We start from the raw sequence: 25,512 nt of genomic DNA on the forward strand, positions 1-25,512 counted from the left end.
GGGGGCGAAGCCCCAGACTTTATGTAATCTTTGAAATTTTTTTTTGTTTTGTGGAACAGCGACTCTAATCGCTGTTCTAAGCATTCAAGATTGTAAGCTTTCACTTACATGGGTTCGATAAATCATCATTCACTTTTTTAAGTGTTCAATGATTTAACATAATAGACATTGATGTTGTTTATGTTTTTTTTTCTGATCTGATGTCATTTTAGTCCATTCCTCAACCTTTAGGTTTTGGATCCAACTTTGAATGTGACTTTGTTAACTTCACAGACTTTTGATCCATAGCTCAAGCTCCATCCCTTACCCATAATCTTCTCCCAGGCCCCAGATTACCTCCAATCTTGTTGCTGCTTTTGTGAGCAGGCATAGTTTATCATAAGACACGCTCTTTTGGTGAGATATATCTGATTTTTTTTATTAAGTTACCTTTGCTGTCAGGATTCTTTTACTTTTCTTTGTTTTTCTCTCCTGTCTCCTCTCTCTAACTCTCTCTCTCTCTCTTATATGTAAACAACTTATATTAAATTTAGATTTACATTGTGTTGTGGTTGTTGCCTTCTTCTAGGCCTATCCTCTCTTCTTCCTTATTCTTATGAGTATTTATTAGTTCCATTGTTGGTATTTTTCTTCCCAAGCTTGTGGGAATGTCTTGGTACCATTGTTGGTATCCTGTTTTTCTCTTTCCTTAATTGTCTTTGTTAGTTGTTTATTTCATTTTAGGGTCAGGATGGCAAATAAACTAACAGAGTTTAAGAAATGCTTTTCTTGTTGGCATAAAATTCCCAACCCGGATGCCCACTGTGAGTGTGTATATTGCCTTGGGGATGCCCATCCTGAGGTCAGATATGATAATTGTTCAGACAGGGCTTCAGATAAATGTTGAAACAAGTTTATCTTAAAAGGTTTACTGCCATCTTCTTCTTCTGCAGTATTTGGAGACTTTCATTCTGCTTCAAAACATGTGGAAAGGTCTCTAGGGGAGAAAAAGGTCATAAGTTCAAGGACAAACTAAAAGATAAGTCTAAAGGCTTGAGGAAGTGCTCCCCTCAACTGCTCTCCTCCCTCAGTGCCAACTTCAGCTCCACCACAACAGATTTCAAAAGTTTCAGATCAGTCCATTTCTTTGAATCTGGTATTGGCTGTGTGCAAGTTCCCTGCCCATAAACAGCCCTGATTGTTACTGAAGCTGATTTCATTGAGATTTTACTTTCTTTTTCTACAAGAAACTCCAAGTAGTGTTTTCATGCCCTTATCTTCCTCCACCTCCTTCTTCAGGTCTACCAGAAGCCTGTCTGAAGCTGATGTGGACAGGATGATGAGGAGATTTCTCAGGACCAAGATTCAGTTGGGAGTTTTCCAGCTCTATCTCCCAATGGACCTGTGAGCTTTGGTCCAGTCCAAACACCTTTAGTAACTCCTACTCCAATCCACCTTTGGCTTTGGAGGTTCAAGATCTGAGAATTCCAAGATTGTCTGGGTCGGATCCAAAGAACTGTCCTTTATTGATTCCAGTGTCTGATTCAGCCAGTGCTGAGGCAACATGTATATTTACAATTTACTTTTATGTGAGAAGCCCTGACTGCTATTAACTTATGTATTTATTTACTTGGGGGAGTAATTATGCCTGCACATGCTTTAGGGTCTACTGCAAGTGCTTGAAAACCACTGTCTGAAAGCCAGAAACTCGAGCAACTTTTTGCTCCTTCAGACTGCTGCTCATGCTTGAACTCAACTATAAGTTCAATCAAGCAGTTGCCACACCTTAGCTGAACAAGTTATTCAAGTTTGAGTGAGCTTGTGCTGAAGCCATAGGGCAAGAGTGAGAGGGATGAGAGTGTAGAATAGGACAGCAGTTTGTAAGGGGATTTAAGGGATTTAAGTTTAGGGGACTGGGGGACATTTTAAACTTAGGGAGCGGGGAGTGAAATTTTAGGGTTAGGAGTGAGAAGGGAGTCTTAAGGTTAGGGAGCAAGAAGGGAATATTAGGGATAAGAAGATGTAGAGGAGTTTTATGGTTAGGGAGCAGGAGGGAAATTTTAGGTTTAGGGAGTGAGAAGGGAGTTTAGGTTAGGCAGTGATCATAGAATTTACCTTTAGAGAGGTGGATTGGAGTTTTATGCTTAGGGGCAATCTATGATTTTTAGATCTAGGGAGGGGAATGGAGTTTTGGGGTTAGAGAATGTGGAATTGAGTTCACTACTGGATGGGAGTCATAGGGTTAGAGTTAGGGCTCTGGTAGGGCTATACAGTTTAATAGGGTCAGTTTGGGAGGGACTAAATAGTTAAGAAAGACTGAGCTACTGGGAATTAGAGCACTTATTTTTGAGCAAGTGTCAGCAAAAAAGTATGCTGCAAGCTAATACCACTCAAGTACTTCTAATAGACTCCATATTTTATAACTGCTAAACATATATATATATATATATATATATATATATATATATATATATATAGAGTTGTGTTTGACTATTTTACCTATATATTGAGTGCACTAACTGAAACCAAAATGAAAGGAAAATGTACTATTGCTGCTCATAGCTCTCAGCCTCTTACGAGTAAAAAATCTAGACAAAGCCATAAATAATGTGGGGACACAGGCTCAAAAATAAGGACAATTTTTAAATATTGCTCTTATAAACTTAAAAAGTTGATAGACAGGTTTTGCCTTACCATGGATTTTCTGAAGGGTATGAATTCTGAATCTCAAATGCCTGTTATTATTTTGTGATTTCAGTCCTCAATGATTTAGCAAAGATTTGCCAGAACACCATAATATTGTGAGTATCAGACCAAAAATATGAATAAGAAATCTGGACATTTTGTGAAAATCTGTACAGTTGAGAAGTAACTACTGCTGCTTCATATATAAGTTATAAAATGCAGTATAATTTCCTAGTATTCTTGTTAAACACCCATTCACACCAATTATGTTATTCCTTAATTTTATTAGCTGAACTAAAGCATCTGTTTTAATTTCGGATTTCATTATGGTTCTTTGGGATAGCAATAAAACGTTTTGATTTCAAGAATGCTGGAGTTCCATAGTTATTGTCCCATGTGTACTCAGGAGAAAGCACTTTGCTAGGTTTATGGTACAACAAATACTTGTTGAAATGGCTTTCTTCATGCCACACTGCTTCAATACCTTTCTGCCTATCTTTCTCAATACCTTCAGCACAGGCTTTGGCTAGCAGATATATTTCTTTCACTGTTCCAGCATAAAATGCTGCAGAGTAGTAAAAATCACCCTCATCCACTGGAATATAAGCTTCAGAAACTTGCCTCCTCTCATATGGAAAATGGCTACGCTCTGAACCATAATAACCTAGATGAATTGTAATAGCCAGATTTCCCAGAACCTCCACTCCTATATAGTCATTAAATTTCATATCGATATCTGTAGAAACTAGGTAATCCACCTCTTTTGAGAATTTTTCTTCTGATAGAATCTGGATATTTCTCATTCTCTCAAATAAAATATCCTGCCAGCGTTTGTGTGGGACTGCATTTATAGCATGAATAAACCGATTTTCTTTGAGAGTAATATTAGGAATGTCCTGTGGTCTATCAGTGAAGATGTAGTAATGAACACGGTGTCCCAGCATGAAATAGAGCTCAGCGGTTGTAAGAAAATCATTAAGGAATGCTGTGTACCTGTAGAACAGAGAGTAATAAATCAGGACAACAAACATACAAATATCTACAAACATAGTAAATAGCTATATGACATTAAATGAAAACTGAAAGCAAACATATTGATACAAATTCAAAATTTAGAATTCTATTAAAGTAGATAATTAACAATCATCGCATTATCTTCAGTAGCATAAACTATTTATATGTGACAAAGTAAACACTACTTGCTATATTGCATGAAATGCTACTGAACTATTTGTTGCTTCTCTATTCCAATTTCTTTTTGAGCTACTTATACTCTTACATTTTTTTTATTTTTATGGTACACAAATTACATGTCTGTGTTAAATTGTTTGCATTGATTAATAGCATTCTACCAAACTTTGTCTTCCTTTTACCATCCTATGTTCAAAATGTTGCTTATTTAATTTAATTCATTGATTATATTACTACAATATGGTTTGCTTTAGGATTTAATAGATGCTACTTGGATCATTATGTATTACATAAAAATAATTAACAATTTTCAAAGTAACACTGTTAGATTGTCCTAGCAGTTATTCAAAGATTGCTTTGTTTACATTGTTCCTATAAGCTGAAGTATTTTACATTTCTTTGATATTCTGTGTAACACTGTAATCCATTATATGTAAGACAGTTCTTCACGTCATGTTACTTATTTGGTGTTATCATAACTTAGACAGGTTCAGATTTCTCCTCCTCCTCCATATTAGATGTCCTTATCAATACTAATATTACTTGAGTTTTCCACTATGACACATTCATATACCAAAGTGAGTACCAGTCTTTATTATGACTTCCTCCAATAAAATGATCTGTAAACAGGGTTCACACCCTGAATCACATGTGCTGTTACTCTAAGCTCACTCCATTTATAGGTTATGCTACAGAGATAGGTAGCTGACAGCTTGAATGTCTTCAGTCAGTAATGTCCAGAGTGCTTAGGATAGCACATCAATGCCAGTCTCAATTGCACCACTATTGACATTCCAAATTAAATTTGTCAGTTTTTAAGTTAGGAAGTCAACTGCTGTTTACTGCTACTGACCACTACCAGTCAACAGAGCACAATGTCAAATAGTGTGCCAAGGATAAAGGAAAAAAATGAGGACACATTTTGAAACAAGTACTTTGAGTATTAAGAACACTCATTTCAGATTACTGCCCATATTTGCCAGAAACACAGACATATATCAGCAAGAGGAAAAAGAGTTTAGATGTACTCAAAATATGACACTGTATCAAGTCACATTGAAAGTGCAACAGAAGCAAGTCATGCAGGTTGTCCTTTCTCATTTGCCTGTACATGTCTGGATGAGTGGGATACTGACAACAACATAGTGACATAGTGCTAGCACAGTGCTTGATTGTGTTCATGCAGACACACACACACACACACACACACACACACACACACACACACACACACACACACACACACACGCACACACACGCATGCACACACACACACACACACACACACACGCGCACACATGCACACACACACACACACACACACACACACACACACACACACACGCACACTGAAAAAATTGCCCATGGTTAGGGTACCCATGTAGTCACACAATCTTAAACAAAGAGTACAAACACTGCAGCTTTACTCCTCTCTTTATTTAGAGTGTCTTATTCCCTTATCTACATTTTTATTGCATATGGTATCTGTATCAACGAGTAATGTACTCCACTGAATATGCACAACATTTCTTAGTAGCAGACAGAAACTGTGTCATTAAAGCAGTATTTTAATGTTAGGAATGTTGCTTTCCTAACTAGGTCAATGTACTTTCAGATTTTTTTTGCAAGTCTCTTCTCTCTGACACCCTCTGTAAGCTTAATTCAGAGAGGGGTGACTCTGAAACACACTGTTCCTGCAGTCAGAATAATTACTGATAACCTGCAAGCTATTAGCACATAACACTTCTCAATGCTTATTTTTAACTTGCTATGGCATGTACATGCAATTGTGTAGATCCTTACACCATGTTTACCTTCCCTGTATTTAGTGCAGATTATGGTATTCAGGAATGCTGATGATTTAATGCATCATTTGCATATTCACAGTAGTGCTCAGTGGGTTGACTCTTTATTATACAAAGGTAATCATGTAGCTGAAAAAATATCATAATGGGCAGTATGTATGGATCCAGAGGTTTGATACTGCTGCATACATTTTGAGTAGCTTAATCTATTTCCTAAACTGCTTTCTTCCCAAGGTATGTTGCTATCTTTACAGAATGTTTTTAGTTTAACATTAAGGATGGATTGCAATGCCAATATGCCCATTGGTTTATCTGTCTGCATTTTCTTTGTCACTTACTGTTAGCCTTGCCACAAAAGGAAATAATGGCAGCCTAGCTATCTGGAATTTTGTAAATAATCATATATTATTTGTGAATATTAATATGATTTATATAGAAGTGTGACAGAAGGAGATACTGCCAGCACAGCTATTTGGAATTTTGTAAATAGTTATATGTCATTTATGAATATCAACATGATTCATATGCTTGTCTTACAAGTGTATTAATATTGTATGTTATGTGTATATTAAACTGCTGGTACAGAAGTGTGTGTTGAACAGGGTTTGTACAGTACTGAGCTTGGATGTGTGACCACAGTGTACCCTGCTGGCTTAGAACAAAAATGTATATAAAGTAGTGTACTTGTGTAAATATATATGTTTTAACAGTGGAGCTAGAACATAGTGTGTTAACTTGCAAAACTTCAAGAAAATAGTTGAAATTAAATTGTTTTATGATTGTGCTATAAAAGTTAGTTGCAATGCCACAAGGAGACAGGATGTCTAGAACTAAGGTACCTTCTGCATTGTTTTGTGTTTTATTTTATATCTTCCAGCAGTTACAAAGATCTGATATATATGTATTTTTCACAGGGATATGCTAAAATGCTGGCAGTTTCTAGCAATGGGGGTTTTCAACTGGGATAGTCAGATAAGAAAAGTGAGGTCATCCTGCAAGTATCCCAGCAATAATTGAGATATTAATTTAAGAGCTTTCCGAGAGAGAGGCAGGGTATTTTGTATTTTGTCTTTGGCCTGGAAATATCCACTCTTCATTTCTGCCTGCTTCTTGTTCTGTAAGTAAGTTTTTAGGGCATAGTAACGCTTGTAGATTTGAATGGGAATATAGCAAAGTATAGCCTAGATGTTTTTTTATTTATTTGAGACTGTCTTGCAATGTTGTTTTAAATATTTTCTGTGATTTTGAACTCTGATGTAATTGATTACTTACTGAGTATTGTCTTGTGGCTGATATCTGTGAGACATATTAAAGCTTTAGCATACTTGCATATCTGTTGGTGATACTGTACAGGTCACTCCTAATAGCCTGGCCCTTGGTCAAACTACCATTTGGATTAATAGCAACATTACACAGTAAAATTGGACACCCTTTGTTAAGGGCCTTAAAGCAGCTGATAAAGAGTTATCTGGTGGCAGTGATAACTATCTTATAGTCTGGCAAAAGGGGGCATAGCTAGTAAACCTGTGCCAGCCTTTCCCAGAAGTGTGTGTTTGTATATAAATCAAATCTCAAAGGGTGTGTGTGTCAGCTACTTGGGCAGGGACATGAAGCACTGGTTGGACAGAGAGGGTGCTGGAGGTCTTTGCTTGGCCACTCAGTTGAGATCCCAATTCTTTAGCTGTGCCAGTGAAGAGTCTTATAGGGGATCTGAAGAAAGAGAGAGAAACCAGTTCTAGACTGATTGTGGCCTCTGTGTGCTCTTAAGGGAAATTGCACTTTACTGTGTATGTACTTGTCATCCTCCCAGTGTGTATGTCCCCTACTGTTGCCAGTGGTGAGGACTGAAGCCCCTTGATTACTGGGCCAGTGCAGGGGCATCACATATTAATTAGTGGGCAGTGGTGGGATATCCACATCACATATTAATTGGCTTGTAGTGGTGGGATATTCACATATTAGGATTCAGTGGTATGCATAGTTTCTATTCCTGTAGCCTGTAAACAGTGGTCACTAAGGAAGGTGTTAGTACTCAAAATCAGACACACATTGAACATTCAGTTTCATATCACAATTGAAAATGTTTTATTTTTTGTTAGCTTAGTTAGTCAGAGAGGGCAGGCAAACATGTCAGCAGAGGAGTATGGTAAGCTGACAAGGAGCCAGTTGTCTGAAATGTGCCAGGCTAAAAGACTGGTAAATCCTAACCTGACTAAATCAGAAATGATTGCAGCTTTGGGCACAGCTGCACCACAGACCAGCAATCAGGAGGCAACCAGGCTGGCCATGGAGATATACAACTCTCAGAAAATGGACAGTTCAATATTTCCATAGAGGACTTAAAAATCTATCTGGAGTTAAAGAAAGTTGAACTGGAGGCCAAAAGTTTGAAAATGGAAGCAGCAGAGAGACTGAGACACATGGAGGCTGAGGAAAATGAGAAACTGCAACATCCAGAAGCTGAGGAGACTGAGAGGCAGAGACAACATGAAAAGGAGATGCTGACCCTTCACTAGTCATGGAGGTAATGGAGAAGGGAATAACCAAACTCCAGAAGCAACAAAGGTCAATAAATTTCTTCCACAATTTACAGAAGGGGATAATTTTGATAGTTTCATTCATATGTTTGAATGGGTATGTAAACAGTTTAATGTTGACCAAGGGCTCTGGGTACGGTTCCTGACCCCCTTACTCCATAGTAAAGCTGTAGCTGCTATTTATAAATTTTATGATACTGATTGCTTAAATTATAATACAGTAAAAATTATTTGTTAGAATGATTTAAGTTAACACCTGAAGCTTATAGGAAAAGGTTTCATGTGCAAAGACGCAAGGCAGATGAAAGCGCGTGTGAATATATTGCTGCACTAAACAATCAATGGCAGTTTAGTTTTAAGGGTGGCTTGAAGATTGGTAAGGATGGGTGTCACATGCATGAGAAAGAGGAGGAAGTAGGTAATAGAGAGGGTAAGTTTAGTTGAAGAGGTTAGATAGTGAGTGTGGTGGTAAAGCATACCAAGTTTCTAGTGAGTTTTCTTAATATTAGTTTGATGGTGGATGTCAAACTTTAGTTGTTCATCGATAATAACTCCTAAAAGCTTGTTATGGGGGGGGGGGCAACTTCAATTGGAGTCATATTTTGGCTTATTATACAGAAGGAGTTTTTGTCTATTTTGGTGTTTTTAGATGCGGTGAATATCATGATTTTGATTTCGCATGCATTGAGAGCTAGGTGATTGTTTAGCATCCAAATCTCGGTGCTGTTGAAGGCAGCCTGAGTTACTTGCAAGAGTGTGAGGAGAGATTCAGTAGAGAAAATTATTGTAGAGTCATTGACATATTGGATGAGTATAGCATTTGGGATGCAAAGATGGAAGTCGTTTATGAAGATATTGAAAAGTAAAGGGCCCAGTATAGAACCTTGGGGGATGCCTGTGGGGGTGTCTAGGTAGGAAAAGGTAAAGTTGTTCTATTTAAAGGTCTTTTGCCTATTTCAGAGGTAACTACAAAATCAAATTGATACTTGGGGATGAAAGATTAAGTTGAGAGGGTGTAGATAGTAGTAAGGTATGGGAAAGGGTATTAAAAACCTTGGATAAGTATAAGAAAGGGGAAGATACTTTATTTCCTGAGTCATGGGCATGGTTGATATTGTTGAGCAATGATAGGAGAGCAATGGTGGTACTGTTACGGGGTCTAAAACCATGTTGTGCTGGGGTAAGGAGGAAAGAGCCACCACCTCAGTATATCAGGTAGAATAATCTACTACCACTAGGATATATATTTTCCCCTATGGAACGTGGGGTACTCAGAGGCCCCACACTATCCACAGCTACCCTCTGAAACAGCTCCTTAATCACAGGCAAAGGCATCAAAGGAGCTTTCACCTTGTCTTCTGCCTTGTCTACCTTTTGGCACTGCTCACACATCCTGCAGTACCCCATTACATCTCTGAAAATCCCAGACCAATAAAAGTTCTGTATAATATGTCTCTTTGTATGTTTTATGCTCATATGACCTGCAAAGGAAATATCATGGGCTATGGTTAGACGTGTGGGATGGTAGGCTGTGGGCACTACCAACTACTATATTCTGTCACCCTCTAGCCTTCCTTCAGGGGTTCACTCTCTATTCAGTAACCCTTGGTCCCAGTATACAGATTCCCCCTTTCTCTGAAAATTAGGTGCCTCAATGGCTACCTCCCTCAGGCCTTTTAATGTAGGGTCTAAGAGCTGAGCCTGTCTCAACTCTGTCTTTGTAACCCTTCCCAGCTCCCCTTCCAGAGGAAGTTTGGAATCCGCTGATAGCTGTCCCTCACTGTCAGCCTGGGTACTACTATTCACCTCTGCCCTTGTAGTCATTCTGTCCAAGGGAAAATCAGTACGCACCATCAGCTGTGGCTTGCTTTCAGTCTCACTGCTACAGGGTAGCTCCATCTCTGAAGTAACAACCTTACCAGTCCTGGCTTTAAGTGTGCAGTCTGTCTGGGTCCTCTCCCCAGGCTACCAGACCCACATGCTTGCCTTCAAGCTTTACTGTGTGTAACTGCATGCACACAAGCTACTGCATTATCAAAATTATTCCTTATCAGGACATCTGTAGGGATATCTTCAAACACACCTGTTTGGTGATTTCCTTTTCCACCCTCCCAGTCAAGGTGAACCCTATCCAAAGGTATTTGGAATGGGGTCCCTCCTAACGCTCTAACTGGAGTAGACTGCCCAAGCAAGCAATACTCCACTTTAACCATTGCAGGCTTTAGAATGGTTAGGTCAGAGGCTGTGTCTCTTTTAGCAGTGGCCTCTTTCCCATCTACTAAGATAGGATATTTTTCTGATTCTTGACTACTGCCCTGCTTATTTGTTTATTTCACTGGTTTGATTCTGCCATTCAGCAACAGTGTTTTACTGACATTACCACTGCAGTTATGTTATCTCTATGCAACTATGCTGTACTATACAACTATGCTGCACTACCGCTGCTGTTATAAATGTAGTTTAAATATCAGTAGAAAGTAGGAAAGGACCACCATGAACTGAAATATAAACCAATTTTATTCCAAGGACATAAAATGAGAAGTTATGTACCTACCATAACGTTCCATGTTAGTTGTCTTCTCTCGCCTTCTTTCTTGCTTGATGGGTTCGGAGCCGATCCTCGGCTCCGACTCGGCACTTGCTAAGCTCGAGAGTCACTTTTACCAGCTTGAGGCAGCCCCATATCCCATGATGCAAGGCGGTAAGTACCCAGATCTCGTTTGATGACAAAAGGGCAATAGCACCTAGCATAAAAACTTCCCAAAGGAAGAAAGAAGGAGAGAAAAACCTGCAGGATGGTAGAAGGACCAGCTCTGTATGGTCTTCAGAACTATAATTCTTTGTAGAGAAAGGTCTGTCCAGGCCTGGGGGAAGGAGGGAGGGTCGCAAGAAAGAAGGCGAGAAGACAACTAACATGGAACGTTATGGTAGGTACATAACTTCTCAATGTTAAGTTGTCAATCTCGCCTTCATTCTTGCTTGATGGGACCGCGTCCCTAGCACCTCTATCCTGGGTGGCTCAATGGAACAGACTCTTGAGGACGGTAGAGCCAAAACTGGCTCTGTCCCTGGAGGCCAAATCCAATTTGTAATGAGAAACAAATGTATGAGGAGTGGCCCAAGTGGCCGCTGCACAAATAGTGTCTAAAGGAAGTCTAGCTTGAAAGGCTGTAGAAGTAGCTAAGCTTCTGGTTGAATGTGCTTTAGGTTTTGAGCACAGCTGTTTTCCCCTGAGCCGATAAATTTCAGAGATGACAGAAGAAAGCCATCTAGATAAGGTCACTTTTGAGACAGGAAGGTCTTTCTTGTTATCAGCATAGGAAACAAAGAGTTGATCGGATTTCCTGAATTGTTTTGTTCTGTCCAAATAATATCTGAGTTGGCGGTGGACATCAAGATAATGTAGTTTTTGTTCCGATCTGTTTGAATAGTTTGGAAAAAATACAGGGAGATCAATGGTTTGATTCAAATTAGTCTTTGAGGCGACCTTAGGCAAAAAGGTCGGATTAGTTCTCAATGATACTCTGTCTTTGTGGAAGACCAAGTAGGGGGGACGAACAGATAGAGCATGAAGTTCAGACACCCTCCTAGCCGATGTAATAGCTACCAGGAATAAAGTTTTCCATGAAAGAAATTTCAGGGAACAAGAAACAGCTGGCTCGAAGGGGGGAAGAATCAAGGATGTCAGCACTAAATTTAGGTCCCATTGAGGAGGAGGACTCCTGACTGGAGGCTTCAGGAGGAAAATTCCTTTCAAGAAGGCTCTACAAAGCCTGTGGGACATGATGTTGTGATCTGCGAACCCGACATGAAAGTTCGAGATAGCAGCCAACTGAACTCTAACTGTGGAAGAAGAGGAGCCCGCGTGAAAAATCTCCGCTAAGAAATCCAAAACTGCTTGAACTGGAGCAGTGAAGGGATCAATATTCTTGGCTTTAGCCCAATAAGAGAAACGTTTCCATTTGCTTGTATAAATCCTCCTGGTAGAGGATTTTAAGGAAGCTACTAGGATGTCTCTAACAGGGTTAGAGATCATAGGAAGCCTGGCTAAGGAAGGAAGTGGAGCAACCATGCTGTGAGGTTGAGAGAGGGGATAGACCGGTGCAGCTGACCGGATTGGTGAATCAGAAGATCTGGCACTGGGTCCAGATGCCACGGCTGCACCAAAAGGTGAAGATGGAGGAACGGAAACCAAATTTGTCGAGGCCAATAAGGAGCAATGAGAATCAATTTGGCTCTCAAAGCGGTTGCTTTCTGGATAACTTGAGGGATCAGAGGAAAAGGAGGAAAGGCATAAAGAAGTCCCTGGGGCCAATCCTGGGTCAGAGCGTCTCTGGGGGGATGGCCTGGCAGTGGGAAGAGAGAAAAGAAGTCTGGGCATTTGCTGTTTTGGAGAGTAGCAAAAAGATCGCAACATGGGCGACCCCATTCCAGAAAAATCTCTTCCACTATAGATTGCTTGAGAGACCACTCGTGAGGCATGAGAATAGCTCTGCTCAATCTGTCCGCTAAAATGTTGGTTTTCCCAGGGATGTGCATTGCTACCAGAAACCGATGAGAGGAGATCGCCCATTGCCAAAGTCTGAGCGCTTCTCGACACAAGGGGTAGGACTTAGTTCCGCCCTGTTTGTTGATATACCAAACTACAGACATGTTGTCTGTGTGGACTGCAATTGTCCCTACCGGAAGAAAGTCGTTGAGGGCTTGCAACGTTAAAAGCACTGCTCTCATCTCTAGGACATTTATGTGCAGGTGGTATTCGAAAGGTTGCCACGTCCCATGAACCATCCTGCCCTGATAATGACCCCCCCACCCGATCAGGGAGGCATCCGTAGTGACAGTGGCTACCGGAGATGGGGGTACAAAGAGTCTGCCTTGGTGAATCTGGGGAGAAGTGATCCACCAAGCAAGATGATTCTTGCAAATCTGTGTCACCAGAATTTGGTGACGCATTGGAAGTTGTTGGTAAGACCACTGATTGAACAACATCCATTGAAGAAGGCACATATAGAAGCGAGCCAGGGATGATTTTTCGGAGTTGATCGAGATGCCCAATTGAGAACAAAGATTTATTGTGTAATCCCTGGCTTGAACAAGCTGATGCCTGGTGGTGGCTGAAAGGAGCCAGTCATCGAGATACGGAAACACCTGGAATCCTTGACGTCTCAGGTGAGCCGTGACCACTGCCATACATTTGGTGAACACTCTGGGGACTGTAGTGAGACCAAAGGGCAGGGCTCTGAACTGGAAATGACTGGATCCCAGCCGAAAGCGGAGAAATCTCCTGGAGCGTCTGTGAATTTTTATGTGATAGTACGCATCCTGAAGATCTATTGAGCACATCCAGTTGTCCTTCTGTAAGAAGGGCAGAATTGACTGAAGAGTGACCATTCGGAATCTTGTCTTCCTCACAGACTTGTTGAGTCTGCTGAGATCTAATATTGGTCTCCAGTCTCCAGTCTTTTTGGGGACCAAAAAGAACCTTGAGTAGATTCCGGGCTCTGAATGATCTGTTGTAACTGGCTGAATGGCTCTTTTTTGCAGTAGTTTTAAGACTTCTAACTCTGCAATTTCCCTTAGACCGGGTGGTACATCTGGAAGGGAATTTGAGTGATAGAAAGGACTTTCCTCGAAAGGAATTTTGTAACCCTCGGATATGATCGACTGTACCCACCTGTCTTGAGTGAGGGAACGCCAGGCTTCTGGGTACAGCGATAGTCTTCCCCCGACTGCCTCCAAGGACGGACAGCCGGGCAACATCTCAGGGATGCTGAAAGGGCTTGTCAGAGAGAGGCTCTCTGCTTCCTGGTTTTGTGGACCCCTCTGCCTCTAGAGCGTCTGTTATTGTTACCCCCTCTGCCTCTAGGGGTAAACTGACCACGTGAATCCGGCGTGACTCCTTGGGATTTACGGAACCACATTTTGCCACCCTTCTGCCCTTTGGGGTAAGGTCTAGAAGGGGTGGAAAAACGGACCCCTACGGCAGAAAGAGTTTTGCCATCCTGCTCACACCTGGTCAATGTTTCCTTCACTTGAGGGCCAAACAAAGCTGACCCATCAAAGGGAGAGTTTGTGAAGGATGCCTTAAAGGGATCTGCAAAATTACAGAGCCGCATCCAGGCTTGGCGTCTAAGAGCCACACCTGTACCTGCGGCCCTACTCGCTCCATCAGCAGCATATGATATCAGTCGCATGGAGGAGTTAGCAATAGAATTAAGGGTTCCTAGCTGCGAAGCAATTTTTTCTTGAGCCCCTGCAGCTGTAGGATCCTGTACTACTTCACCTAGCTCCTTAAGGATATCCCTCTGGAGTCTGGTGAAGTGACATAGGTAGTTCAGCGAACGCATAGCAAAGGTCGCTGAAGAGAACATCCGCTTACCATATCTATCCATGGTCCTAGAGTCCTTATTAGGAGGATGGACAGGTACGGAAGGATCTGCAAGTTCCTTCTTAGTGGTAGCCGCCACCACCATGGCATCAGCAGGGACACCTTTTATGAGAAATTGCTTGTCCGACGGGGCAGTAATAAATTTAGAAGGCCTCCTAGGGACTGGCTCTACAGAGTCAGGAGCAGCCCACGCCTTTCGAGCAATAACCTGCATAAGGGGGTCGAAAGGCGGAGAAACCCAGGAGGTGGAGGGCCGAGATCCAAACGCCTCCAGGTATACTGACTCATCCTCAGAGGGATTATTGGTGGGCCAGTTCCCCCTCTGTCTAAGGAGTTCTAGGATGTCTGAGAAGGAGACATCCTCAGAGGGGGATCTTGGGGATCCCTCTGACTCATCTAAGTCAGTATCTGAAGTGATAGACTCGGGGGAGTCTACGTGTTTCCTCTTACAGGTCCTCTTCCGCGGAGGATCTCCTGACAAATCAGGAGAATCCTCGGAAGAGGGGGTTCTTCCCAGTGGGGAAACCTGAGGCGGAGGATCTCTGGGTCCGGGAGCAAGAGAAGTGGCAGAGATGTCGACAGGCACCATAGAGGGAGGAGCTAAGGGAACAGACTGCTGGCTGAGTCCAGTGGCCAGCACACTCTTCATCACCTCAAAAGCTCCCCTCCCAGGAAGGCCCGAGAGAACCCGTTCTGAAGAGCCAGGAACTCCAGGGCCCACCGAAAGGGAAGGCTCCGAGGCAGATGTCGGAGCCGAGCTCACCAAGGCCGAGGCACCAAGGGGAAGAGTGGGGTCGGACAAGGGTCCGATGCCACTCACCCCCTCGGAGGAGACCAGGGAAGCCCGACCACCGAATCCCTCTAAGGAAGGTCTCGAAGAGGAGATAAGAGTAGAGGCTGAAGGAGCAGAAGGGGGTATCTGTCCCTCAGCCGTAGCAGAAACTATTCCCGAAGACTCCAACTCCAAACTCTGGGGTAGAGTCGAAGGAGGAACTGCAATGGGGTGTGGACTAATAGTCGTCTGTTGAGACGGACTATGTAGCATTTGGGCCAGTGCCTGTGATTTTAATAATCTACTGACCACTCTCTCTAAATCATGGTCAGAAAGCCTAGATGACCTGGAAGATCGGCTCTGATGGCTCCGTTCCGAGAGGAGAGGAGAAGCCGGAGCCGAGAGTATCGGCTCCAAGGAAGGGGACCTAGACCTCTTCCTCGAAGGAACCATCGGAGCCGACGAAACCATAGGAGCTGTCGGAGCCGACAACTTCTTGGCACCGACAGAAGGTTTTGATGCATCGGCTCCGGCCGGAGCCGATACAGACATAAACGTAAGGGTGTCGGAGCCGATCGGTGCCGACACCGAAGCCTGAGCCACATGGTGATCGGAACCGATCGGAGCCGACACCGAAGTGGTCGAACCAGAATCGGCACCGATAGCCATCGGTGCCAAAGGTTTGTGCAAACCAGAATCGGCTCCAGCCAGAGCCGATCTCGACTCTGAAAGAGTCGGAGCTGAGGCCGCAGGCTTGGACACAGAAGCCTGGGCCTTGGAAGACTTAGAAGTCTTAGATGGAGCCGACTTAGCCGGAGAGCCCTCCGGCTTAAGAAGGCCCCTCAAAATAAGCTTATTTCTCCTTTCCTGCAGGACTCTCTGGCTAAAAGAATGACAAATCGCACAGGAGTCCTGCAGGTGGAGAGGTCCCAGGCAGTAAAGGCAAGAAGTGTGACCGTCTGTCAGAGACATTTTCTGACAGCACGAGTCACACTTCTTAAAGCCTGAGACCCTTTCCTTAGACATGTTGAAAACACACACACACAACACTTGTCCAAGAAAATTTTACAATCCCAAAAGGGAAAAAATATTGTCTCACAAACACACACACACACCCTAACAAGGGGGGGGGATGGGATGGGAGAAGGCCTGACTAAAAAGTTTTAGTAGAGAGGGAAATTTAGTTAGGAAAGGACTAAAACTAGTCTAAAACTATTAATTTTAACTTTAAAAATGACTTTAAACTGAAAAAAGGGGCAAAGAAGTAGTGTATAAATCACTTACCAGGAGCTGGTAAAAGGAGGACCTCATCAGCGAAGCGGCAAACGAGATCTGGGTACTTACCACCTTGCATCATGGGATATGGTGCTGCCTCGAGCTGGTAAAAGTGACTCTCGAGCTTAGCAAGTGCCGAGTCGGAGCCGAGGATCGGCTCCGAACCCATCAAGCAAGAATGAAGGCGAGATTGACAACTTAACATTAAGTGCTTTCACGTGCTACCAAGGCACACTTCATCAGATTTCAACAAACTAGTTAAGTTCCAAAATATATATAGTCATTTCATTTGATTCAATTAGCACACATCATATCAATCAATCAATCAGATAAAATTAACTCATTGTTACACTTCAGTTGCTAGTTTTCATAGCTATATTATACAATGCATTAAAACCCTATTCATAGCTGGGCTACTTACCAAATATTCATAAATCAATATAAAAATATCAAGTGACAAATTCATTCTAATTAAAATAAAAATATAAATAATATAAAATATAAAACTATATATGAATATATACATTATATGGAGATAGATATATAAGTAAATATATCAAATATAGCCATAGAATATGATATTCAATAAAATATCACCATATAAAATACATGGAATAAATATTGCTACCATATATACAACTTAAATAAATATTCATAAACACTATCTACCTATCTACGTGCAGCAAGAATAGGTTTAATGCTAACAAATTGATTAAGGCCCGGTTCCACATGTGCTCTCAACTTAAAAATCCAACATAGCTCTACTGACTCTAAATGATTCATATTGTCACCACCCCTCTTATTATTGGTGACTAACTGTAAAACTCTGAACTTGAAACTATGGTCCGTATAAACAACAATGTATTTGGCTAGTGCATTGAGTTGATTCTTTTTCCTGATGTCATATATATGGTTATACATCCTGTCTTTTAATTTCCTAGATGTCATCCCCACGTAAAATGCTGTACATTCAGTACAAGTAGCTAAATAAATAAGGTTCATACTAATACATGTCGCATGAAATTTGGGTGTAAATACATAATCTAAGATAGGACGAACAAAAAAATGTTCATCAGTGATAGAGCTACATAAACTGCATTTTTTACATGGGAAGGTACCTGACCGTAGTCTTTCCCTATGTATCTCTTCCTGCTCTGTATATATATATATATATATATATATATATATATATATATATATATATATATATATATATGTTCTGTACAGAGTAACCTTTTAAGATTCTTGCTGTTCTTGTATCTAAACATAGGTGTTTCTCCTACTATTTTAATAATGGAGGGATCTACAGTCAGTACATTCCAATTCCTTTTAATGATATCTACTATCCTTTTATTCTCATTAGTATATCTAGTTGTAAAAGCTTTTCTAGGGCCATTAAAGACTTTTTTAGAACAAATAGATGTATCATGTGGCTTAACCCCATTTTGATTTGATGTATTTGTAACTAACCTCTTCATGGCTCTTACCATGGTGCCAGAGTATCCTCTCTCTATAAACAGTATTTCCATGATTTCAAATTCTTCATGCTTATCTAAATCATTCCTACAGATTTTGTTAATTCGTATATAGTGGCTTTTTACTATGTTTGAGAATATAGAACAAGGATGCATGCTGCTATAATGCAACAGCGCATTCTTCCAACATGGCTTCCTATATAGAGATGTGGAACCACCACCTAATGAATCTCTGGTAATAGTTATATCCAAGAAGTCAATCTTTGTATAAGATGATTCCATTGTAAACCTTAAAGAATCAGTAGTCGTCTCAAGATAACTCACAAAGGCCTTCAACATATCTACGCTACCATCCCAAAAAAGTGGTATATCATCCACAAAATGTCTGTACAGAAGCACATATGGATAGAATGCACTGTTGAATAAAAATGTCTTTTCCCAGTAATGCATCACAAGATTTGCATAGGAATTTGCACATGGGGTGCCGATAGAGACACCCCATTTTTGTGTATATAATATATCCTGAAACATGAAAACATTATTGGATAATACTGTATCTAGTAGAGTACAGATAAGCATCTGTTGTTCTTTACTGAACCCCTCTGTTGAGTTCACTATATCTCTGACAGCCTCAATACCATAATCATTCGGAATAGAGGTAAATAAATTCTTGGCATCAAGAGTCACCAATAAACAAGAAGAAAAAAGCAACTCTTGCATTGTTGGACTATCTAGCTGCTCTATCAACTGATATGTATCTTTTAAAATGGTGGAAATATTCCTCGTTAATGGTCCCAATGCTGTCTCAAGGTAATGTGAAATATTCTCAGTTACCAATCCTGCTCCAGCTACTATGGGACACATTGGGGGGGGTAGAATATTCTTATGAACCTTAGGTAGACCTTTAATGTAAGGAATTAACGGAAAGTCAGTCATAAAATGGTTATAGAGTTCTTGAGTAATCTGTCTACACATTAGCAAATCATACAGTTCATCATATACATTCCTAACAATTTTAGTAAAGGTGTCACGACTAATCTTAATATATGTATTGATATCTTTAAGCATATCCAGCATAGCCTTATTATAATCACAAGTATTCAGCAACACCACACCCCCTCCCTTATCGGCAGGTTTTATAGTAAGTTCAGCATCTCTAGACAAGGAATACAAAGAATTCTGTTCTTTCTTGCTTAAATTAAAATATAAACATTTACGTGGTTGTTGTGAAAAATAGGAATAAAAATCTTTTTCACACATTTTCACAAAACATTCTACATTAGCAGGTGCATTTGGAATAAAAGTGATTTTACGCTTATAACTGTTAATTGGCTGTATGTCCAGCTTGTTGGTTCGGCGGAGGAGTGGCTGCCACTAAAGAGCTGCTCAATTCAAAAACTCCATTCAGTGACATGGCTGGTACATCAGTTTCATTATTGTTATCACTTAAAGGGACCGTGTCAGTGACTAAATGTTCATTGATATGAGTATTCGGGTGAATATGAGTGGAACGTGAAGATGAATTCCCCGAATCATTAGACTGATTATTCCTAGTCCAAACAAACACATGCCCAGATATGAAATCCCTGTAGTCACGATGTAATTTTTGTTATTTTATTTGTTGTAATTTATCACTGTAGATAGCCACCCGAGCATACATATTATCAATTTTCCTCTCAAAAACTGCACCTTTAAATTGTAAGCATAGATCTTTATTCAAAGCCTCTACTTTTTGGGCTAAATCAGTCTCAATAGGTAAGAAATATTCAATCAAGAGTTTCATATAGCTGTTGCTTAAGTCTATATTTAACTGCTGCCATTTCTTCAGGAGCTCCGGATGGCTATTACCATATGTCGGGATGCAAAGTATCCGCATGCCTTGAGGAACAATATGGAAATGTAGACTTGCCTCCATATGTCTCCTCTGCCAAACAAGCCTTTGTAGTTTGTATAAATCGCTCTCGAGCTCTCTAATGCAATTATTAGATTCATTCAAATTATCAACAGTACCTGTATGAGAAGGTGAAAAAGAATGATGTAGTTCCAAATTCAATAGAGGATTATTCCGTTGTTCAAAAATGTTGTTCCATCTCTGATTGAGATTCATACCCTCAGGACTGTAGTCAAGTTCTACAGAAGGCATATCCATAATGTGAGGGCTGCGTTTACCAGATGTAAGAGTAGAAATAATGAATGGAGGTAACGCTGCCATCCAAAGGTCCAACTCCAGAAATAAAAGACCAACTATCAGTAGAAAGCAGGAAAAGACCACCACAAACTGAAACATAGACCAATTTTATTCCAAGGACATAAAATAAGTGCTTTCACATGCTACCAAGGCACGCTTCATCAGATTTCAACAAACTAGTTAAGTTCCAAAATATATATAGTCATTTCATTTGATTCAATTAGCACACATTATATCAATCAATCAGATAAAATGAACTCATTGTTACACTTCAGTCGCTAGTTTTCATAGCTATATTATACAACGCATTAAAACCCTATTCATAGCTATGCTACTTACCAAATATTCATAAATCAATATAAAAATATCAAATGACAAATACATTTGACTATTGAATTTGGAGCTACATCATTCTTTTTCGCCTTCTCATACAGGTACTGTTGATAATTTGAATGAATTTAATAATTGCATTAGAGAGCTCGAGAGTGATTTATACAAACTACAAAGGCTTGTTTGGCAGAGGAGACACATGGAGGCAAGTCTACATTTCCATATTGTTCCTCAAGGCATGCGGATACTTTGCATGCCGACATATGGTAATAGCCATCTGGAGCTCCTGAAGAAATGGCAGCAGTTAAATATAGACTTAAGCAACAGCTATATGAAACTCTTAATTGAATATTTCTTACCTATTGAGACTGATTTAGCCCAAAAAGTAGAGGCTTTGAATAAAGATCTACGCTTACGATTTAAAGGTGCAGTTTTTGAGAGGAAAATTGATAATATGTATGCCCAGGTGGCTATCTACAGTGATAAATTACAACAAATAAAATATCAAAAATTACAGTGTGACTACAGGGATTTCATATCTGGGCATGTGTTTGTTTGGCCTAGGAATAATCAGTCTAATGATTCGGGGAATTCATCTTCACGTTCCACTCATATTCACCTGAATACTCATATCAATGAACATTCAGTCACTGATACGGTCCCTTTAAGTGATAACAATAATGAAACTGATGTACCAGCCACGTCATTGAATGGAGGTTTTGAATTGAGCGCCTCCTTAGTGGCAGCCACTCCTCTGCCGAACCAACAAGCTTTAATGGCCCATAATGATTACAATGCAATGGGGGCCAGACCAAATGCTTCAAGTGGGAGTTTGGAACATTTTTGGCCTTTTCCCATGCAGTTTCGGGAAACAACAAGAACCAGATCAAGCAGTCGGGGGCGCAGAAAATGAAAGTTTTCAGGAGGAAACATGGAGGTAAGACGACGAACCAGGAATTGAATAAACTCATATTTAATTATTCAAGGCTTGAACTGAGCTCTGCTGACTCTTCTTTATTAAATAAAGGTTAATCCTTTATTATGTTGCAAGGCAGCAGCCTTAGCGAACTATTAACTGACCTGAGACTGTTTGGACATGCCATTTCACTCAAATTGATGTTTGGCAATGTCAATAAACTGGACATGCAGCCAATTAACAGTTATAAGTGTAAAAGCACTTTTATTCCAAATGCACCTGCTAACGTAGAATGTTTTGTGAAAATGTGTGAAAAAGATTTTTATTCCTATTTTTCACAACAACCACGTAAATGTTTATATTTTAATTTAAGCAAGGAAGAACAGAATTCTTTGTATTCCTTGTCTAGAGATGCTGAACTTACTATAAAGCCTGCCGATAAGGGAGGGTGTGTGGTGTTGCTGAATACTTGTGATTATAATAAGGCTATGCTGGATATGCTTAAAGATATCAATACATACATTAAGATTAGTCGTGACACCTTTACTAAAATTGTTAGGAATGTACATGATAAACTGTATGATTTGTTAATGTGTAGACAGATTACTCAAGAACTATATAACTATTTTATGATTGACTTTCCGTTAATTCCTTACATTAAAGGTCTACCTAAGGTTCATAAGAATGTTCTACCCCCCCCCCCAATGCGTCCCATAGTAGCTGGAGCAGGATGGGTAACTGAGAATATTTCACATTACCTTGAGACAGCAATGGGACCATTAAATAGGAATATTTCCACCATTTTAAAAGATAGATATCAGTTGATAGAGCAGCTAGATAGTCGAACAATGCAAGAGTTGCTTTTTTCTCCTTGTTTATTGGTGACTCTTGATGTCAAGAATTTATTTACCTCTATTCCGAATGATTATGGTATTGAGGCTGTCAGAGATATACTGAACTCAGTAGAGGGGTTCAGTAAAGAACAACAGATGCTTATCTGTACTCTACTAGATACAGTATTATCCAATAATGTTTTCATGTTTCAGGATATATTATATACACAAAAATGGGGTGTCTCTATGGGCACCCCATGTGCAAATTCCTATGCAAATCTTGTGATGCATTACTGGGAAAAGCCATTTTTATTCAACAGTGCATTCTATCCACACGTGCTTCTGTATAGACGTCTTGTGGATGATATACTACTTTTTTGGGATGGTAGCGTAGATATGCTGAAGGCCTTTGTGAGTTATCTTGAGACGACTACTGATTTTTTAAGGTTTACAATGGAATCATCTTATACAAAGATTGACTTCTTGGATATAACCATTACCAGAAATTCATTGGGTGGTATTTCCACATCTCTATATAGGAAGTCATGTTGGAAGAATGCACTGTTGCATTATAGCAGCATGAATCCTTGTTCTATATTCTCAAACATAGTAAAAAGCCAATATATGCGAATTAACAAAATCTGTAGGAATGATTTAGATAAACATGAAGAATTTGAAATCATGGAAAGACTGTTTATAGAGAGAGGATACTCTGGCACCATGGTAAGAGCCATGAAGAGGTTAGTTACAAATACATCAAATCAAGATGGGGTTAAGCCACATGATACATCTATTTGTTCTAAAAAAGTCTTTAATGGCCTTAGAAAAGCTTTTACAACTAGATATACTAATGATAATAAAAGGATAGTAGATATCATTAAAAGGAATTGGAATGTACTGACTGTAGATCCCTCCATTATTAAAATAGTAGGAGAAACACCTATGTTTAGATACAAGAACAGCAAGAATCTTAAAAGGTTACTCTGTACAGAACATACATATACAGAGCAGGAAGAGATACATAGGGAAAGACTACGGTCAGGTACCTTCCCATGTAAAAAATGCAGTTTATGTAGCTTTATCACTGATGAACAATTTTTTGTTCACCCTATCTTAGATTATGGGCCAGATTCACGAAGCCTCCGTGTAAGAGTTATAACTCTTACACGGAGGCTGCAGTTAAATGGTGTGATGTCAGCATAGGTTCATAGGTTCATAGATTAGTACTAAGCTAACTGCCCTTGCGAGCCATTTTAAGCCTAGCCAATTATCCCTTGTGAGATTCAAACCCTGCACCTTGTGCTTGTAAGGCAAACACCTTAACCATTAGGCCGCCCTCCCACCCAAAAGGACCCTCTGCACCCTTGTTCATAGGTTCATAGATTAGTACTAAGCTAACTGCCCTTGCAGGCCATTTTAAGCCTAGCCAATTATCCCTTGTGAGACTCCAACCCTGCACCTTGTGTTTGAAGGCAAACACCTTAACCATTAGGCCACCCTCCCATCATGTCATGCATATGCATGAGGTGCATGAGGCATGCTGAGTCACACTGTAACTCTTACACGGTCCGTGTAAGAGAATAGGGGGCATGTCCGTAGGCTAAGCCCTGCATGCGGACACGCCCCCGGAAGTGAAGAATGGCTGAAAGTAAACAGCCATGAGAGAGGCCATGGAAATGTAAATAAACACACTACACAACACATTCCCCCACAGACCATCAGTGTACAAAGTGAACAGAGGCTATAAAATGAAAATAAAAACTGTTTTATTTTTTTTAAACCTCGTAAGTGTGTGCTACTGTGTGCGCTCGTGTGCGCGGGTGTGCTACTAGCGCAACTGCAGTTAGCAATCAGTGGAAAAGGATATGAGAACTAAATATGCGAAGTAAGCCAAGAAGAAATAGCTTAGCAGTAGAGTTGCCGGCTTAAGAGTAGGCAGGCAGGGTTCGAGCCCACACAACAACCTTTTTTTTTGTAAATAAGCACTAAAAAAGCCCCTGATAGTATTGTACAAATGTAAAAGTATACCCTTTTGCAAAATGGAATGAAATGGAGCATATATATTGAAGTAACACAATAATAAAAATAATTAGAAATGTACTGATAGCTAAGCTGCTGTGAGACAGAGTGCCCGTAGCTGCGTAGTGTTTAAAAAGCTGCAAACTGTATGCCCGTTGCTAAGCACCGGTTTAACAGGCTGAAACTGTTTGCAACTAGCTGTGCTTAGCTTAACATGTGTGTCACTAGCCAATTAAGGTTTATCCCAGCGCACACCATTTGCACGCTGCTCCCACAAGCTAACTGGCAGTGCGCATGCGTTAGCTCCGCGCAAACGAGCGCAGACCTGCTGTTAAGTGCTTAAAAGTGCTTATGGCATGTTTGATTGACAGGCCTTCAACTCATTTCTGTCAGGAAAATTAAAAATCAGTGGTCAGATTCGAACCCAGGATACCATGCACTAGAGTCAAGGTACTAAACCACTAAGCCATGACAGCAATACCTAGAAATGCAGAAGTAGCTTATATATGGGATAAAATCCAGAATGGAGCATGATAAAGCATTTTCAGTGAAGTAGATACAATTCCAAAACGGCCAATCACAGAAATGTGCGGGAAAAGCGGTATATATAAGCCCCATAGGCAGGAATACACAGCATAACCGATTGTAGAACAGACCTGCAGTCAGCATGAGTGGAGTAGGTGAGGGACGTTGCTTTCGAGCACAGCGTTGGGGCATTGAGGAGTCCAGATACATGGTCTGGCTCCTAGTCCACCGTCATGAGGCCCAACTCATGCAGGGCCAGGTCTCATGGGGAGCATATAGGGCGGAGGCATGGGACCAGTTGGCTCATGATCTGACCAGTGCTACTGGCATTCCACGCACTGGTGAGCAGGTCCATCACCACCATGCGGACCTGAAGCGGTGTAAGCAAGACCAGTTGACCCAATGGATCCAGGAGGCCCGGGATATGCCCAACGCCCCACTACTGAGTAAGTTACATTTTACTCATGTATGTAAGGATTTCAACTAGCTGATACCATGGAGATGTGTAGTCCAATATTACTTCCTTTGTATTACAGCTGCAGGTGTCCGCTCTGCGAACCGCGAGACGCATGACCATAGGCTGGCGCGGCTGCG

The 25,512-nt window shown here is 40.7% G+C and overlaps 1 protein-coding gene across 1 annotated transcript in view; it reads right to left on the reverse strand.

Annotated features, from left to right (window-relative positions):
- Positions 1–2,700: 2,700 nt before the first annotated feature.
- Positions 2,701–25,512, reverse strand: part of LOC122814225 (histo-blood group ABO system transferase 1-like) — a 178,875-nt gene continuing 156,063 nt past the window's right edge. Inside the window, exon 3 of the mRNA XM_044086825.1 lies at positions 2,701–3,657. Coding sequence (XP_043942760.1) covers positions 2,973–3,657 — 685 coding nt within the window. The 3' untranslated portion in view covers positions 2,701–2,972. The remainder of the gene's footprint in view (positions 3,658–25,512) is intronic.

The sequence above is a fragment of the Protopterus annectens genome, chromosome 10.part0 (assembly GCF_019279795.1).
Source record: "Protopterus annectens isolate FY-2018-M chromosome 10.part0, PAN1.0, whole genome shotgun sequence".
Taxonomy (NCBI): domain Eukaryota; kingdom Metazoa; phylum Chordata; order Ceratodontiformes; family Protopteridae; genus Protopterus; species Protopterus annectens.